The following is a 19,187-nucleotide window of genomic DNA, read 5'->3' as shown; positions in this document are numbered from 1 at the left end:
ACGTATTTATCTTGGTCGACTTTTTTGTCTTGCAAGACAATAATTATATCGACACCTATTTCATATATTAAATGCATTTTATTTGACGTGGATATCAAGTGAAATTATACAGGAAAAGTACAATTTAGTAGAAAAAATTCAAAGTTGAGGCATATTTCAACAGTAACAAAAATTTACCAAAACGACAGCAAATGCAGCTTTAAGACCCTTTGACCCAGCAAACTACTTTTTGGGATAAAATCAATACTTCCAAGTGCATGTAAGGCAGAAAGATAGGTCAACTTAATGGTGCACGCCAGTCAATTGATGAGAAATCTTCTAGGCTGAAAAAAAAATAATGTTGTTTCCGATCCCCATTCTAAAATCTTGTCGGGTCGGTAGGTAGGGATTTATTTTTATTAATTTTTTTTAAATGGAATAAGTCATAGTGACAACAAACTTAGAATACAATGAACCAAATATGCTAAACTGATAGACTTAGTCCACGGCCTAATCCCTTTTGGGATTCGACTCTTGAGATATTTTTTTTGTTTTGACGGTGGTGGTCAAAACAAAAAAATATTTAATTCAAGTGCCGAATTCCAAAAGGGGTTGTCCACGACCAAGAGCACACTCACGGCATGTGTGTTTACAATCGAATCTGAATATAACAACCAATATTTCTCTTTCTTTTTTTCCATCTAGGATAGAAAAAGAACATATATGGCTTTATATTCTACTTTTTTTTCTGAAAGACAATCGGCAGACTTTATATTTTTTTTTTCAAAATAACAAATAAAAACTTGGGTAGGGGTCTGAAGGAGGGTCGGTAGGGTGACCGGAAACATGACATATTTTAAGGCCTAATATGATGGTCTATTTATTACTCCAGCAGTGCTAAAGGTTGTCTGTCAAGCTATTTTGTTGCAAAACTCATGGCATTGAGGAATCTGTTGAGTTAGGATAGTCCAATTAGCTGCCCATTACTGTAACATGAAGTTTCAGGGACTCTACATTATACATACAGATATTATGTAAACGTAAAAGTACATTGTACGTGTAAGTACATCCCCAGAAGCTCCGACGATGTTTAGTTTTGCTGTAATTATATGTATATGTCAGACTGCATGTACTGACCACTCTTAATATGATTTTTGATTAAAGCATTTGTGTTTGACTTCGTGCCAATAAAGTAACTTTAAAGTTTGTTCATGTACATAAAAATATAATTTTAGTCACATTCATACTTCAACATTTGTTAAAAAGGTGGGGGTTTTATTAAGTATCAAGGCATTATTACATACTACACACGTAAAAATAAGTTTTGTTAAACTGTGAAGAAGATTTACACGATTTAATGAAATAGAGATTCTAAAGTTAATGACAATGTAGTGAAGTACTGAACATGCAAGTTATATTGGTTCTGAAACCAAATAATACTGGCATTGCCTCTGGATATATTTTTATACAGCTGCAAAACAAGTACTATAGTATAGGAAACATTTTTCATACTATTTAGAAGTTGATAAAATTGTTTGATACAAGATTTAGTTGAAATATTGATTTTGAAGTGTTAACTGTGAGCCAGTATCGATGGATTTAGCCTTAGTTAAAGTCCTTCATATACCGGTATTGTAATTATGATTCATAAGAATTTTGAATGTTTTCTTTTGAGTACATGACTGTAAGTGGGAAAACTTTACAGTGTTTTTCTCTTTTGATAGAGAACTGTTTAACTAGGACTAATCTAAAAAAAACAAAGATCTTATAGATGTAAATTCTTAGCAAATCACACACACTGACTGCTAATTTGGTCTTAAGTAAAAGTAAATGACAGGCTTTTTAATGAATTGATATTGAGCATGCATAACTCTGAATCTGCCTATATATGTCACCGCAAAAAAAAATGCGGTCGTATATTGGTATGGTGATGACGGCGGCGTCATCGTCGGCGGCGTCCGTTTTGTCGTCGTCCATATTCACTCTGTTTTCGAAGACATCCGTGCAAGTACACCTTCAAGAAAGAAGCATTGATATATATATATTTATTGATGTCAGTAGATATTTAGTAACATATGTTAAGGGATGTTTACCAACATGTGCATAATTCAATTATTGATATCAGTAAATGAAGGAATTTTCTAGACAAAGCATACATATTCAAGACAAAACGTATGTATGTTCAAATTTGCTCTTCGAGCAATACAAGTCTGCGTCCATACTTGCCTCTCGGGCAATACCAGTCTGTGTCCATACTTGCCTCAAGGCAATACCAGTCTGCGTCCATACTTGCCTCTCGGGCAATACCAGTCTGCGTCCATACTTGCCTCTCGGGCAATACCAGTCTGCGTCCATACTTGCCTCTTGGGCAATACCAGTCTGTGTCCACACTTGTTCAGTTAAAATAAAATTCACAGATTGGGCATTACATTACGTTTAAAAGACTATTAACCATGCCCCATCGAAAGCATTCGCGATGCGTTTGTGAGGTCTACATGAATTCTTAACGTTACAAAGCAACGTCGCTAGCGATCGCACCATAGGTGAACTATTCAGACAATACAGACGTGCATTTTCTTTGGGGAAGGATTGATTGCCCTGTCATCGTGCAACAAAAATATCTACATATCGCTAAAACGGACATAATTAGGTGGGTTTTGGGCGAATTCAGTAAGTTCCTAATATATATTTTCAATAGGCATATTTTACTTTACTTTATGTTACGTTTTACTGCATTCGTGTTATAATTTAACATTGTTTATTATATATGCATTTTTTTTATTAGTCATTTGTTATCGGAATTGCCTCGATACTCATCTCTCTACTTATACTTTCAGAGTCTTTGGCAAAAAGAACACAGTAGCTGGTCTTACATTTTCAGGTCGATCTTCGTTGAATTAGGACAAATCTTAATTTTTCAGATTTAATTTTCATTTTCAGACATGGAACGAAAACGACGGGAAAGGACAAAAGTCCACGTAAAGCAGGTACCAATATCAGCACGAGATTTCCACTTCTCTCTGAAGCAGACGAGAGAAGCCATGCCCAGCTATAAAATCAGAAACGTCAAGCCAATAAAGAGGGAAGGTAAAAAAAAAGGAGATTGGTGTCCATTGTAAATACTAAAATATGTGACGAGTTAAATATGATTATATGAATACATGTACTAGTATATTACATGACATCAGTATGGTCAGAATCACATAACACATCGCCTTTACGTTGTAGTTTCCCTTTACCGTTGTCACATCATTTGACTTGTCAAATTTTAGGACACCAAGCCGTTAATAAGGGAAGAGAAACCGATTCTGGACCACCATGTATTAGATATCAGATAAAAGTAGGTATTATACCGAAAATGAATTTTTCAATTGTATTTGATCATCAAAAACTGGCTTTTGGAGATAGGAAGAAAGCGTTTTTTGTTCTTCGTAATATATGTACGTGTCCATATTTTGTGATAGTATTAAGCTACAGTAAATAAATTACTATGGCTTTTGCTTCTTTTCAATTTTGATCTTTCCCCATGTATACAATGTACCAAACGCATCATCTTTTCCCATGTATACAATGCATCAAACGCATCAGATGAATCATTTTGATCCTGAAATTTTCCTCAGGTGACCTTGACCAAAGACGAAGCAATCAAACCGTTCTGCCAAGATGTCATTTCCACTTTAACTTTCGAGGTGGCAATAGAAAAAAGGACAAAGTTGAAATGACAATGGGAGAAATGAGTAAACATTTTTATGAATCTGAATACATAATTATTTGTAATTTAAAAACTCTACCTTTATCAACATAAAGTTGTATTAATGTGATATACCATTTGCGAATTTATTTCAGTGCTCAGGCCCGAGTCGTGTAAATGAATTCGATAAGGACTTTGTCACTTGCTTGTCTTTCAGATTACCATGAAGGGACACAAAAAGGAGTAGGAGACATTGCATTTCAATTAACAGAAAAAAAAGGGTTTGTCAATGTAGTTTTCAAACTTTGAGGGTGATAATGAGTAATTTATGTGTAGTTAACTTGCCCCTAATTCAAGTAAATGTGTCTGGAACCTACACTTCAAGAAATGCCTTTTATGGAACCGTGAAAGAACCAGAAACCTGTCTTAACCGAAATCTATAAGTGAACAGATATTATGACTCGTTTGGTAATAAGTCCTTTGAATGATGTTTTGTCGATTTAAACCTGTAAGAACCGATACAGTAAAGTAATTATGACTACTAATCCCCTTAGTAAAAAATAATGCAACATGTGTAAATTGTGCAACAGTCTGCTTTTATTGCACAGGGCTACAGTAAGAACCAGAACAAACAACTTAAAGAAATTGTAAAGACAAAAGACAAAGGGGACAAGGAATTGCAAAAAAAATCCAAGAAAAAACAGCCAGAACACACATAAAAATGATAAATAAAAGATATAACGAAAAAAATGAGTTGAAGCAGAGAGAATGGAGAAAGCAGACGAGGGAAAACACAAAGAAAGAGAAGGAGGAAACAGGACTAATAAAGAAAGAATGCATAAGAAAAAGATAGAAATGAAACATAAGGGAAAAGAAATAAAGAAAGAAAAGATGAATTCTGACAAAGATTTTCTGAATATTTTTTAAGCGTCTTTAAAGCAATGATATATTATCTGAATATATTCCAAGTTCTATAGTAATGGAAATTCACTTGACTTAATTGAAGATAATTAGTTTTGTGTATTAATTTGAGTACTCCTTGAAGCTTTGTGGCTATGGAAATTCATTTGACCTATATGAAAACCAATATTTAACGATTTATGTTGTCGAAGAATAGAAATCAAGCTTAGGATCTGCTAACACGGCTGAATGTAGCGTTGGAAGAGCAGACATTGTGAAACAAAAAGCAAAAATCGGGTTCTTTGTTTTCAGTCCCGAAAATGATGGGAAAGAATATTAAGCAATGAAATCTCGAGAGAAAATTTATATCTCTAAAGTGACTCATCAAAATCATAATAGATATAGTTTTACGTGGCACAAGACCATACATGAACCAAGCTTATTTATCCATACAAACTGACATTAACAATCTATTTTATATTAAGATTTTTAAGAGCTATCATTTGAAGGATGAATTATTTCACTTCTATACAATGTATTAACAAACTTGTATTAAATATATCAATTAATCATTTGATTTCATTTACACGTACACTATTTCCCCAATTTATTTACCATTGTAGCATGTCTGTTTGGTTTATATATATACAACTTCTAAATAGTTATTATACGTTTGTAGCCTGAAAAATGTTTCCTTGGACAAAAACTGTATACTACAGTACTTGTTATGCAGTTGTGTACAATATATCCAGAGGCACTGCCAGTATTATTTCTGCATTCAGCACTTCACAACACTATCATTAATTTTTCTTTAGAATCTCTATTTCATTAAATCCTGTAAATCTTCTCACAATTTAACAAAATTCAGTTATTTTTACGTGTACAATATTTAAGTATGAAGGAGACTAAATTATATTTTATGTACATGTACAAACTTTACTTTTTTGACACGAAGTCATTAAAAGAAAATTAATAAATTAAAAATCATATAAAGAGTTGTCAGCACATGCAGTCGGACATGTACAATATAGAAAAACTAAAAATCGTACATCTCCTTGGGAATGTACTTACATGTACACTGTACTTTTACGTGTACATAACCTCTATATGTATAATGTAGAACCCCGAAACTTCACGTTACAGTAATGGGCAGCTAATGGAACTACCCGAACTTAGCAGATTCCTAAATGCCATGTGTTTTGCAACAAAACGTCAAAAAGTTCATATGCATGATATACGCGTACGTGTATGGAACATAAACCCATAAAAGATATGTAGAAGGGAGGTCCTATTTAACCTTGGATCCTAAGTTTTTCCTCCAGCAAAATGTGAAGAAATATGGACCATATTCAACTTAATAAAACGCAATTTTGAAGAAGAAAATAAAGCCAAAGATTTCTTTCCTATCATAGATGGAAAGGAGTTAGAAAAACTGGTTGCTTATATTTATAATAGATTGTAAACACACATGCCGGGAGTGTGCTCTTGGCCGAGGATAATCCCTTTTTAGAAATCGACGCTTGAGATATGTTTAATAAAAAACAAAAAAAAAAACATCTCCAGCGACGAATCCCAAAAGGGATTAGGCCGTGGACTGAGTCTATTAAATGTTTAGTCTTTGCAGATTTGTATTTCATTGTATTCTGATTTGGTGATTTACTTCGTTTCAAAATGTAAAGAAAAATGAAAATAAATCCCTACCTTCCGACTCGACAAAATTTTTTAATGTTGATCGGAAACATAACTTATTTTTTGCACTGGTAAATATTGATTTTATCCCAAATAGTATTTCGAGGGCCAAAGATCCAGAGGATGCCTTAGAAAAAAATTGTTGAAAAAATTGTGTGTTAAATTATGAAAAAAACTCACCTCGTGATCCTCACCGGTGTTCCTATTAAGAATTTTTTTTGCCCCCCCCCTTTACCAAAATCTAAAATTTCAGCAAATGCAGTAGGTTGTATATCACTAATTGGATCACTAGGTCACGGATCGATATTAAATCACGTGTGGTGCTTTTAATGAATTTAACAATTTAACGAATGAACGTAATCACATGACAACTAATTTCCCCGAAAACACCATGACCCACATTCACGGGTGTGACTATGCCGGGGGACTGTGTAAACACTCTGATGCTTAACACCATCCGTGAGAGACCATAAATGATAGCCGATGACTTTAAGAAACCCCTCAGTCCGTCATGTATTACAAATACCACATACATACATGTATAAGTGTAAACCGGGTCTAACAGTATTGAGTATATATGTTAGATCGAAAGCGACAATTAAACCACGTATAGGAACAGTCGGCTGATGGCAGCTGATGGTCAGCGTCAGTCGTATCGTGTAATTGGTTGGCTAACACTGTGTTACAAATGATTTTGGGAGATGTTAGTGGTTTATCTGCTCGAAGCCACCATATCCTAGCTATATAACGCACGAAATGAGGGGTGTAACGGATATACGGAAAGTGCAATCATTTTCAACTTTATTGTTATATTGTTATTTAACAACACAGTTGTGACATGATTTTTTAATGTTCTTTGGTGGTATACTGGCTCAATGTGTCTTGTGTTTTGGAATGTATTTAAGGGGTTGAAATTAACAACACGTTTTTTATAAACATAGATAATGTACATAATTACATGAAAAAAACTCAAGGTATAGTCCGTTTGAGTTCTACAAATCTTCGAAAAAAAATCTTAAAAATTCTTCAGTCATTTGACATAATATTTCAACTTTTCTACTGCATATCCTTTTCTATAGTACATATACGCGAATTCTGGGAAATATTTTCAGGATTTTCTTTCAACAACTAAAAACTATTAATATAATTTCAATGTCATATTTTTATTATGTAATGTTTGGAGAGCTTTTGATTAATCAGGAACTTAACTGAGTAAAGTGATATCAACTTATTTAAGGCACATTGCTTTTTTCCAATTTGTATTTCATTTGCGCCATAAATAAATTATTTAATTTACTCGAATTGCAGGTTAATTTAATAGTCATATTCTCTGTTTGTCAGTATTATGTGTTCAAACTCACTACGGCAAAGCAAAGGTTGGATTTGGAGCAGAAAAGTTCACTTAATGTTGAAGGTTAAAAAACTGAAATAGCGTGTACAGAATAAGACAGAGTACGTAGTCATCTTAAAACGTCCTAGAAGCACCATACATGTTTCTTTACTATAAACCTGCAATAATTATTTACAAACATGTACCACTGTAATTACTTTACATGTCTGTTTTACCCCAAAGGATTTAATATAAGTTAACTAGTATTATATAGCCTCTTGTTCTGCATTCAATCTTTTATGGGTACAAAGCGTCAAAACTATTTACTTAAACTTTATATATCTACATGATTGTACCTTTACCTAACGGTTACACGGAAAATAGCGCAAATGAAATGCAACCTAGTTGCGCAAATGAAATAGTTAATATTTCAGAAATTGGCGCAAATTAAAGCATTTTTTAAATATTTATAGTTGTCAATTGGCCAATACAAAAAAGCATGCATTCTAATCCTGTACTTACATCTGGATCTATAGATATTCAAACTACTGGAAGTGACCTTGTGATGTTATGACGCCTGACCACATTTAAAAAAAAATTTCATATGTGCATCAAAAATTTAAATAGCTGTTCTAACATTCAAACAGACAAAATTATTAAAATATTCAAAATTTAAAATTGCGTAAAGCATAATGGGAATTTCTTAGTTTGTTGAAATAATATTTTGAAAATATTATTCGGCATTCGTATGCACTATAGAAAAGGAAATGAAGTTTAAAAATAAAAAAAAAATTAATCACTTAAAAAAAAAATGATTTTATAAGTCTTAGAATTTATTATCGAAGATTTATCAAACTCAAACGGACTATACAAACGATTATGAAAGAAGAAAATAAGTTTTTTTTCAAGAACAGTGTTAAACAAGTTAACCTTTATCTTGACAAGCCATTCTAGTGTAATAAATGTACCATAAAATATTTATATACATAGAGAAACAAAACACATAACTACAAACATATTACAGCGCATACAATGATGATGTGAAGGGGGGTGTCGATAATCTTTCCGTATTTAAATAACAATCACCTGACGAACAGCCGTAGCTATTAAGCTATGGAAATAATAAACAGGCGAATTAGAATTTTAACATCATCCAATCCATCTAATCAAGAGAGGACAAACTCTATCCCCTGAATATCATCAATGTATGCGTTGTGAAAAATTAATTTTAAAAGAATATTAAATTTAAGATACAAATTATTTCTCAGTTAATTTTCACGTATCAACGCCTATCTGCACATCATTAATATTATTCGATTCAGTGCCTCACGTTGCTGAAGGATAGTAGTGAGGTTTCTTTCTAAATCCATGGTCCTTTCTAAACCGCAAAGTCGTCTGTTTATTTTATGACATTTCAAAGTACATATAATTCTGTAGAAAAAAAATAAATGATATGATTAAATTCGACATTATTCTATTACATGGGGCTTTAGAAAGTGTCTTATCCTATAGGAGAGACAGGGGTTGCCTTATAAGTCCTTCATCCCACTACCAACAATACTTTTGCAAAAAATTTAAATTGTAATATCAAATTTTGAATGGGTTCGGTCGGTTTCTCAAATGCATTGAATTTCCACATTTACTCGATATGTTAATCTGTCTGATCATAAAATTTATACTTTTCAACGTAAACATGTCACAGCGATTGTATGTTTGTTGTGTGTGTGATTTCTTGTTTGTAGGGTTTTTGTTTGGTTTAAGTATTAGTCTTTGTAGGAATTATGCAAATTCTGTAGTATGTGATACATCCCCAAAAAGACTACACATTTTTATTCCTGATATTAAGTTGCTTTATATGTCTATAAGATGAAATGTATAATTATTCATTTCAATCTGTCTGCTCTTAGGAGATATTCCACATTGAAAATCCAACAGTTTCTACTGAATTTTAGGGTCACCCCTTAATTTTGAATTATACAGTACATTCTATATATTTTTATCTCCTAAGAAAAACATCCTCCCAAGTCAGGGTTCTGAGTCCACCCTCGCTCCCTCAAACCCCTGACATCACTCATTCATACTTAGCGGGTATCGTCCAGCCAATTCCGATTGGTTGCTTCTCCGGATGCGAAGCACCAAAGAAAATCAATTTAACATAAAATGTCTGTGGAAAGGTAAATTTAAGTAACTCACTAGATGGCACTGGACGATACCCGCTAAATATGAATTAGTGATGTCAGGGGTTTGAGGGAGCGAGGGTTGACTCAAAACCCTGACTAGGGAGGATGAAGAACACAAGGATTATATGAAAATCCAAATATGTTAATTTCTGTTTACTATAACATTTTAAACAGAATATCAAAAATAAAGATATGTAGGCCTTCCTACCACAAATCACATTTTGCTTGATTATCGAGTGCTACTTAATTATCATTCTTTTTAAATGAATTCAGTGACAAATATTATCGGTGAATTACAAAACTCATGTTAATACCAAAACCCTTAAATGAAATTAACTTTTCATTTACATAATGAAACATCTCTGCCCTTTAATACATTCCAACCAACACCCTCCCACTGGGTTTTAGCATTTGTAACTTAAATACATGGCACGTTATAACATGCGTTAATTTCATTTTATGTTCAAACTTTTCCATGAATCCAAATTATTCTTACATTCCATTTTCTCATTTAAATACCTACCCCAATTCGCCCAATTGCATATATTTCAAAATATACACATTTCGAAGTATTACCTCCCCGTGGCCGTCCCCTAATATTTATTTCATGCCCTCACGTACCCATTTACCCAACAGCAATTGAATGGAAATTCTTTCAGATTCAATTTTTTACTTTTGCGTCCGATTTCCATTTTTGGAAATATCTCGATCTTCTCATATTCTCCATTTCTCAACCGCGGACTCAAATCCCAATACATCTCAATTTCCGGGAAACAAACGTTAACAGTAGACCACCATTATCCATACACCTTTATTTCTCACTCAGAATACTGATTTCTAATTTATAAATTATCAATTTGTTATCACGACGCTTTTCATCAATCAAAAATATATATTATATACATACCACTAAAAACGCTCCTCCGAGTATCAACATTTTTTCAATACCGTCCATTTTCTCCGGGACTAAAATGGAAACGAAAATAAATGAGGAGGAAGGCTATGATTTATGTATTTTCAACAGTTTCTAAGGCAGCAACCATTTGATTCTCAGAGGAGGGGGCGGATTTTTTTTCTGAGACAGACTTTTTTCCCCTTGAACTAAAATATCTTGTAATTTTTTTTCAGGGCCAATAAAAAAAAATATTCATTATCTATTGAAAACAATCTTTTTTTGCTCGTCTCACTACCGCATAGCACCTCTTACATAGACAACATGATTTATTTTTTTGTCATTTAAAAAAAAAACTTTTTTCTCTCTAGTGATTAGTCAATTTTTTTCCCACATTACATCATTTATACTACAACAACCAAAATGCAATGACAGTTACTTATTAATTATGTACCTTTAACAAAGTCAATATGTTATACATGGATCTGTTCAGATTACACTGCCCGAGGACGAAGTGAAAGTCCTTAATTTATATATTGCATATGTAGATAATTTATTTTCTTTTTGTCTGCTTCGTTTACGGCGCTTCCGCCATGATTGCACTTGGCTGAGAGTAATTATGGACCGGAACGGTTTAAGTTCCCGTCCATGCGAGACCCGAGAGGCTAGTCAAAGACGTTAAAAATCACCGCATTCAATATATTTAAAAATAGAAACAAGGCTTCATGTGCGTGGAATATCCTTTGTATCATGTGATCATAATAACCAATGAACAAAGGCGATTGTTACACCATACAGTGTATATTACACAATGTCTCCCGCTAACCCTTGCACGAGCTACCTGTTTATCGTGCCGTCTTGTAATAAACACTTTGTATTAAAAAATAAACTTTATGTTGACTAGAAATGGAAACAATAAAATTCGGCACAAATCGTGAAAAAGACCAGCCTATTGTTCTTATTTCAAGTCAACACAATTGAATCGAATATCTCTGTCACAACTTCTCACAGGTCTGAAATATCGTATATCATGACGTCACAAAATTTTCCCAGCCAACTATAACATTCTCTTAATTTGCATCAGTAAATGTTTTATTAGATGAATATAATCGGCAAAAAACTGTCATTATATTCATTGATAACCAACAGTAACATTCGAACTCAAAGTATTCAAAGGAGGTAGAGATAATGAATTATGTTTGTAGCACACCGTCTTTAATTACAATGTTAGTCAATATTGACGAAATGAAACGAGACAGATGATGACTCTTGATTTTTATTTCGCACTTTGTCTTTTGGTTTTATAGTGCTAAACAATTTTAAAAGGAATCGAATTACATAAATTGCTCGTTACTTACATTGCACCTCAAAATACTCATGGTCTACATTCAAGTTGTCGTCCCTTTCTCCTTCCCATTTCTTGTTTATGCAACCAATTAGTTCTTCTCCTTCTTTGTCATAAATCTTTTAAAAAATATTATAAAATAATAATTATATAACACAGACAATAAAGACATGATCTGAAAATAGTTTTCCTTATCAAAGCGCATTTTTGGGGGAAAGACTATACTAAAAATCTAGTTCTAATATTAACTAGGTCAATTGTTTTGTAAATTTCGAATAAGGGTAGATTATCACAAATACGATGATGTAACAGGAAAATTGTCAACATTTTTTCAAAAATGTTTCGCGCTTAACTTCTATAGATATTGAAGAAAATGGACATTTGGTGACTTACAAATTCGCACTAAATGCGGAAAATATTCTTCGTTTTGCAATTATTTATCATAGAAAAAAGTTCGTGTAGTAGATTAAGGTGTTACGGTGAGTATACCCATTCATTTGGTTACTGGCATGGTCTACTGACCTTAAAATAGGAATATTGGTGTACAGAATACTAGGTATATGCAAATGTAAAGGGATACTTGAACAAATAATGAAATATAAATTCTTATTACTTAAGGCGTGGTTTTCTACTTTCATGTTCTGTATTCGCAGAATATTCATCAATGTAGAGTATATCTCTATCTCGAAAAGGACAAAAAAATGTTGCTCCTTAACAGAAATGTGTTCTAACCTTGAAATTAATTTCTGTGCAGCATCTACAAGAACAGCTAGGTCCCTCTATCATGGCCACAATATTACCATCCCCGTCATAAACGTCCAAGAACTCTTGACACAACCACGAACGCCTATTAGATTGATTGATTGATTAAATAATATTAGTAATTTACGTTCTGTTGCATACATTCCGTGCATTTCCTGACCAAAGCGTTTGTTTAGTCGAGCAAATCATGGTTGTAATTTGCTGGTACTCATGAAATCATGTCGCCCCACTCAGACACATTATTCTGACTCCGAGTAATGCAACTAGTCGCCTACATGTATATGCTACGTGCTTGAGTACCAATCTTTGTCTATTGTATCACCCGGATGGGAACGAAATCACGACCTCTCATACTTGAGGTGAGCACACTTTTAAGAGATCGCGTTGGTTTGAACGCCCATAGAAAATATTAAAGATTTCATGGGCGAGGGTAACAATAAATACAAATATGTACCTTGAAAAATTGCAAAAATTAATCTAAATTTGTTGATAAAGTACATTCACTCGTTGAAACTAGAAATTCTCTGAGAAAACTCGATGATGGATACCCCATCCCCATACAGACAGCATAATATATATAACCAGGGTATGCATACAGAAGTTGATGTCAACCAAGTTTCAAATTGAATCCCATGGTATGTCACCCAAGTCAGAAATCGAATGCCATGATATGTCACCCAAGCCAGAAACCGAATGCCATGATATGGCATTACTAAATAAAACTTCTGTCAAAATATAAATGGCCGTGATAACTAGTTGCGCATAAACTGTAACGAAAAAGGTGTGGACGGAAGGACAGACAACACGACTAAAGAAACAGTATGATAAAATTTCAATATAATTTAGAAACATTCGTAAAAACTTCACGACAATTCATTTTCTTTTTTTGTTCTGTCATTGCAAAAAATAAGAAACTAGTATGTTTACCTTTGTCGTATAGAACCTAGAGTCCGTCCTAAACAATCGCTGACGTAAATCTTTTGGACACACATGAAACAATCCATACAACAGCACCAATCACAACGGCAGCACGCGCGTCGGAGAGAAAATATAAGGTCATCTTGAGGTGAGAAGAATTCTAGACGAAACTGGCGATTTGGACCACACACCCATCGGTTTATGCAGCTTGACTCTAAATTAGTAGAATTCGCGAAGAATAACAAAAATTCGATCGCAAAGTAGGTCAATATGGCCATTCATAGTTTTATTAGTTGGGATGTGTATTAAATCCGGAATGATGGTGGTTTGATTCTTCAAAATAACATTTAAATTTATACTTGCATTATGAAACTAAACAGTGAAACGATTCTATTTCGAAAATTGTGAAATGAAGGTATATTCTTGGAATGCATATGAAATCATATAACAAGTTATTGTAGGTAGTCCGTGGTAATGCTCCATGTTATAGGTATGATCTATCTTAAGACAATGTCATACTTTGTAATAAATCGTGAACAGATATATCATAGGAAGATCTGGGAAATTGCAATAAGAAAAGATTTCGTATTGGAAATATCTTTCTTATCACATGCAGTCTAACCTTCCATTCCGTAAAATAACTCTTCTTCGTTTTCGTCCCATACTTTATATGTGTTGGGAGCACCGCATCCAGCTAGAATAGAACAAAAACAAACAAACAAACAATAAAGAAAAAAATAACATTCATGCTTGAAAATTCTTTACAATTGCTATAGGTGAACAGGGAAAGAACATTTTGCACCCACACAACCCATACCCCTAATGCAAATATTGAGTTCATCAAGTTGCTTTATGTGCCAAATTAGCTAGAAACTTGATGACAATCACAAGAAAAACTTCAATCATAAGAATTTTTATTCAAATAGATTTGAAATACATCTTAATAAACCGAAGCAGTTCTAGTAATTATCACCGCTTTTTTTTTACCTGAACTAGTTATTGATTTTAAATTTTATTTAAAAAATCTCATTCCGTTGTGTTTCTAATCGCAGATGCTGCTGATCTACAATGTGACCATGAAAAGGTAAATAATGTCACCAACCATAAGACGAGAATTATACTGCATTTTAGTCAGGTATAATATAAACAAGAGACACAGCTACATAGATTCGGTATTGTTGCTCGGAAAGTTGTCTTAATTCTGTTCTGAGATATCTAAAACAAAAATACATGTACTAGTTTTAGAATGCTACTTACCAAGGATGTCGGATTCCATTTGTTGACGGATATAAATAAAGCTCTTGTCCTCGAAACATTCGATACCAGGGGGTGGGTCAATCTTTGGGTTAACAGACTTTCTTCTTGGTCTCATACTCATACGCCTATTTTTCATCTCCAACAAAACATCGCTTGTCGTCCGTGAGTCTGTAGATGCGATAGACTGCCTTGGTTGTGTATATATCACTGAGCTACGAGCAACTCGGTCCTGAACAAGAGATTGCCTTCTTACTTCGTTCCTCTGAACTTCCTCCGGAAAAATCATTTTTATCTTATTTTATTCGAAATGCAAGAAAAAGACGTTTTTGATAAAATCATACGAAAAACATGAAACTGTCACTCGTCCGAATAACTGAAAGTAAGTGTTTCTCAATATATCACATAATTCAATTTGAACAGTGAAAAGTACACACATTTATCATAGGGAGCGAACAATGTGGTATAATGTGAAATGAACACTTTAAAACTAATCTGGTAATAAAAATATGAGTTTAAAACTAATTCCTAAGCGATTTTATTCTTTTCATCAACTATGTGGTGTTACCAAGATTTTTACCTACATGGTAATAAATGTCCGCTGCAACGTTCTATATCATCTCATACTGAGATTGATATAATGCACATATTTCGACCCCAGAGACACTGTAGAAAACGATACTTAAAGTTTATAATCAGTATAAGACCTTTAACTTTTGTAAGTTTCGAAGTTTTTTATCACATTATTTCGTGAAAATTAATATAAACCTTTCCTTTGAATACATGAAAATTGTATATCAACCGCCCAGGCTGAAGTAAGCACTCTATGCGCTTTATGCCTACATGTTATTTTGTAAAAAAAAAATACGCATTAAAATAAAAACTCACTGCACAAGTGCAAAGAACGTTATATATTAAAGCAATATGAAAACCAGGATTACGGTTTTAGCAATAATGAGTATCATTATGAGAGGTTACATTAAATCACATTCTCAAATTTTACGCTTAGAATATTTGCTGTAAAATTAAATGAAATAAAAAGAATAATACTTAAATTCACCTTAAAATTACGTAATAAAATGAATACTCGAAGGAGGTAAGTGAGAGCATCCTTAATGACATTCTTAAATGACAGAATCTCAAAACCTGATATGAATGAAGGCATTGAGTGATAACTCTTGAAGAACTATGATTCTGATCACAAATAGCGCCATTATCAATTCGGTTTTAAAGCCCAATATTTTCATTGGAATCAGTGGGAAAAAAAACAAAAAAATGCCAGTTTGAAAAAAAAAAAAAAAAAATCAGAGGTTTTGTTCATTTATGGTCTAGATTTAAAAATTTCAGTTTGGATCTTGCTACGTACAACTGTAGCACATTACAATGCACAATTATTTTTTTTTGCATTCTGTTAAATTAAAACTGTACCGCTAGAACTCAACCCTACAAGAAATGAAAAACATAACTGTTGAGCTCTTTCCGTCGATTCAGAGCATGGAATCACCCACAATTTATCATTTTATATCTCCTGCCAACTTTGAAACTGAAAACACCGAGGCAGTGTTAAAACATTTCCTCCATACGGAACTAGACATATCGAACGTTGGGGACTTCCACGACTAGAACAACGCATCAGACGATAGAACCGGTTTTATTAGTAAACTGAACATTACTTACTTAAACGTTTGTGGAATCAAATCAAAGTTACTGAACCCTGACTTTCGCCTATTAATAAAGCAATGCGACTTGTTATTTTTTTTTTCAGAAACAAAAACAGATCGGTATGGTCACTTAAATATTCCGCAGGGTTACAGTGTCCATTTTAAGAACAGAACAAATGTGAAAAATAAATCTGGTAGTATACTTATAATTTACAAAAAGTGCCTTTCAGATTGGAAATTTTTGACTCTGACTCAAAGTTCGTCCAGTGGATTAAAATTTCAAAACTAATTTCTTCTTTAAACGAGGCTATTCTTATTGGATGTAGCTATGTACCACTCGAAGGTTTCCAAATATTCTTTACAAGAATGTTTTATTGAAATAGAGGGTGAATTTTTTAATTTTTTTTCCCAGAAAATACAAGATAAGCATTAGTTGTTGGTGAACGCTCGAACGGCTATTTTACCAGATTTTGTAGTGCCTGACGAGCAAGTCTTAGATACCAGATTTTGTAGTGCCTGACGAGCAAGTCTTAGATACCAGATTTTGTAGTGCCTGACGAGCAAGTCTTAGTTACCAGATTTTGTAGTGCCTGACGAGCAAGTCTTAGATATTTCAGATTTCAGACGATTTTACCAGATTTTGTAGTGCCTGACGAGCAAGTCTTAGATATTTCAGATTTCAGACGATTTTACCAGATTTTGTAGTGCCTGACGAGCAAGTCTTAGATATTTCAGATTTCAGACGATTTTACCAGATTTTGTAGTGCCTGACGAGCAAGTCTTAGATATTTCAGATTTCAGACGAAAACATTTCTTTTCTAGTTTTGACTATTTAAGGCACACACAAATCCCACTAGATAGAATCAGTCAAGATGATGGTCGTATTACAGATACGGTTTAAAACTGTTAGAACTATGTAAAAGGTGTAACTTTTTGCGGCCAATGGCCATATATGTAGTGACCAAGGTACAGTATTTGTTACTCTTGTCATGTATGTTCGATGTAATTTATTAAGTTTGAAATTATTGATTTTAGTTCTATGTTTTCAGATGTAATAGGTTACACTTTTGTATTTCTTCACCCGCTGGCTCTGATAAAGTGATAAATAGTAAAACAAAAATACATGTGAAGAAAGGGTTAAATGGAACCAGCGTAAAAGCTGATGATTTTCTGAAAGTTATCAGAGAAGATCCAAAACTGGTTTAATAAAATATTGATGACAAACTAATAAATGTAGAACACAGTCATGTAACCCTTGATCATGTTAATTCAATTGTAAATGATTCATGTTTATTCTGTAATGAAAGTGCTACATCTGTATTTGGTACAAATAATTTAAAGACTAATTTAAAAGATGATTGTAAACCTTGGTTCACTAAAGAATGCAGTATTAAGCGGGTGCATTTCATGAAACTAAAAGTGTATATAAAAACGTTAAAACCGACTTTTTACGAAAAAACTTCTGAATGAAAAATCGCGAAATTATAAGCGGGAACTTAACAAAAGTTTTCGTAGTTATCAAGAAAAAACCGCGACGGAGTTGAGAACTTATTCGAAGTATGATCCTAAAGCTTTTTGGAGAACACTGAATAAATTTTCAGGCTCTCGGTAAATCCAACCCACCTATTGATATAGATACATTTTTTGATTATTTTAAGAAGCTTAATGATGATGATGATGATGATGATGACGATGATAATGATGATGGTGGCTTAGATTTAAACACTATTTGTGATAATCTACAGATTGAATCTATATTAAATAATGATATTACTGATGATGAGATTTGTAGTTCTATCAATAAATCCTCAGGTCTGGATAGTGTTTTGAATGAGTATCTAAAAAAAAACTCGCCTCCGAAATTGATCCAGTTATTGGTGAAACTATTCAACCTTGTTTTGAATACCGGTGTTGTATCAGACAACAACAATGTATTGGACCGAGGGTATATTTCTACCCGTTATTAAAAACAAGGGAGATAACATAAACCCAGATAACTTTAGAGCAATCACGTTGATAAGTTGTTTAGGAAAACTTTTCATCTCGATACTAAACACTAGACTAACGTGCTTTGCTAATGAGGTTGATTTATTATCGAAAAATCAAGCTGGATTTAGAAAAGACAACCTGTTTATTTTGAATTCCCTCCTATCGATTTACCAATCTAACTAAGCTAACGGAAAGAAATTATTTTGCGCCTTTATTCACTTCCACAAGGCTTTCGACACTGTGTGGAGAACAGGCTTATGGAAGAAGTTACAGAGGAATGGAATTAAAGGAACGATTTTCACTGTTATATACAACATGTATGATAATATTAAATCCTGTGTTCAATATGATGGTGAACAATAAGATTTTTCCCCATGTTTGACAGGTGTCAGACATGGTGAAAACTTGTCTCCCTTCCTTTTCTCCATTTTTCTAAACGGGCTTGAGCAATTTCTTGAAGATCGTGGATGCACTCCGTTGCATTTGTTGCAAGATCTAGCTGGCCGTGATTTTGATATTTTACTCAGAATATTTTTAATTCTGTATGCCGATTATATTGCACTATTAGCCGAAACTCCTGATGGGATGCTAAACGCA

The 19,187-nt window shown here is 33.3% G+C and overlaps 1 protein-coding gene across 1 annotated transcript; it reads right to left on the bottom strand.

The window, feature by feature from the left end:
• Positions 1-8,521: 8,521 nt before the first annotated feature.
• On the bottom strand, positions 8,522-15,385 carry LOC148624869 (phospholipid scramblase 1-like). The gene is made up of 7 exons (XM_088567911.1): positions 14,944-15,385; positions 14,309-14,380; positions 13,696-13,900; positions 12,739-12,853; positions 12,020-12,125; positions 10,677-10,735; positions 8,522-9,020 (listed from the first exon to the last, which is right to left on the bottom strand). The coding sequence occupies exons 1-7, from the start codon at positions 15,227-15,229 to the stop codon at positions 8,994-8,996; spliced, it is 870 nt and encodes a 289-aa protein (XP_088424037.1). The 5' UTR covers positions 15,230-15,385; the 3' UTR covers positions 8,522-8,993.
• Between the last annotated feature and the right edge of the window lie 3,802 nt (positions 15,386-19,187).

Source organism: Perna viridis, chromosome 2 (assembly GCF_037379345.1).
Source record: "Perna viridis isolate PV_CMFRI_1.1 ecotype Kerala chromosome 2, ASM3737934v1, whole genome shotgun sequence".
Taxonomy (NCBI): Eukaryota; Metazoa; Mollusca; class Bivalvia; order Mytilida; family Mytilidae; genus Perna; species Perna viridis.
The sequence above is the reverse complement of the archived record's forward strand: the minus strand, read 5'-3'. Positions and strand labels throughout refer to the sequence as shown.

Excerpts from the sequence above, each read along its gene's own strand:
- LOC148624869 (XM_088567911.1), bottom strand. The coding sequence starts at position 15,229 with ATGATTTTTCCGGAGGAAGTTCAGAGGAACGAAGTAAGAAGGCAATCT. Across the intron at positions 13,901-14,308 it reads GTTATTTTACGGAATGGAAG|AGTCAAGCTGCATAAACCGA; the intron begins GTTAGACTGCAT and ends CTACTAATTTAG. Across the intron at positions 12,126-12,738 it reads GCACAGAAATTAATTTCAAG|ATTTATGACAAAGAAGGAGA; the intron begins GTTAGAACACAT and ends ATTTTTTAAAAG.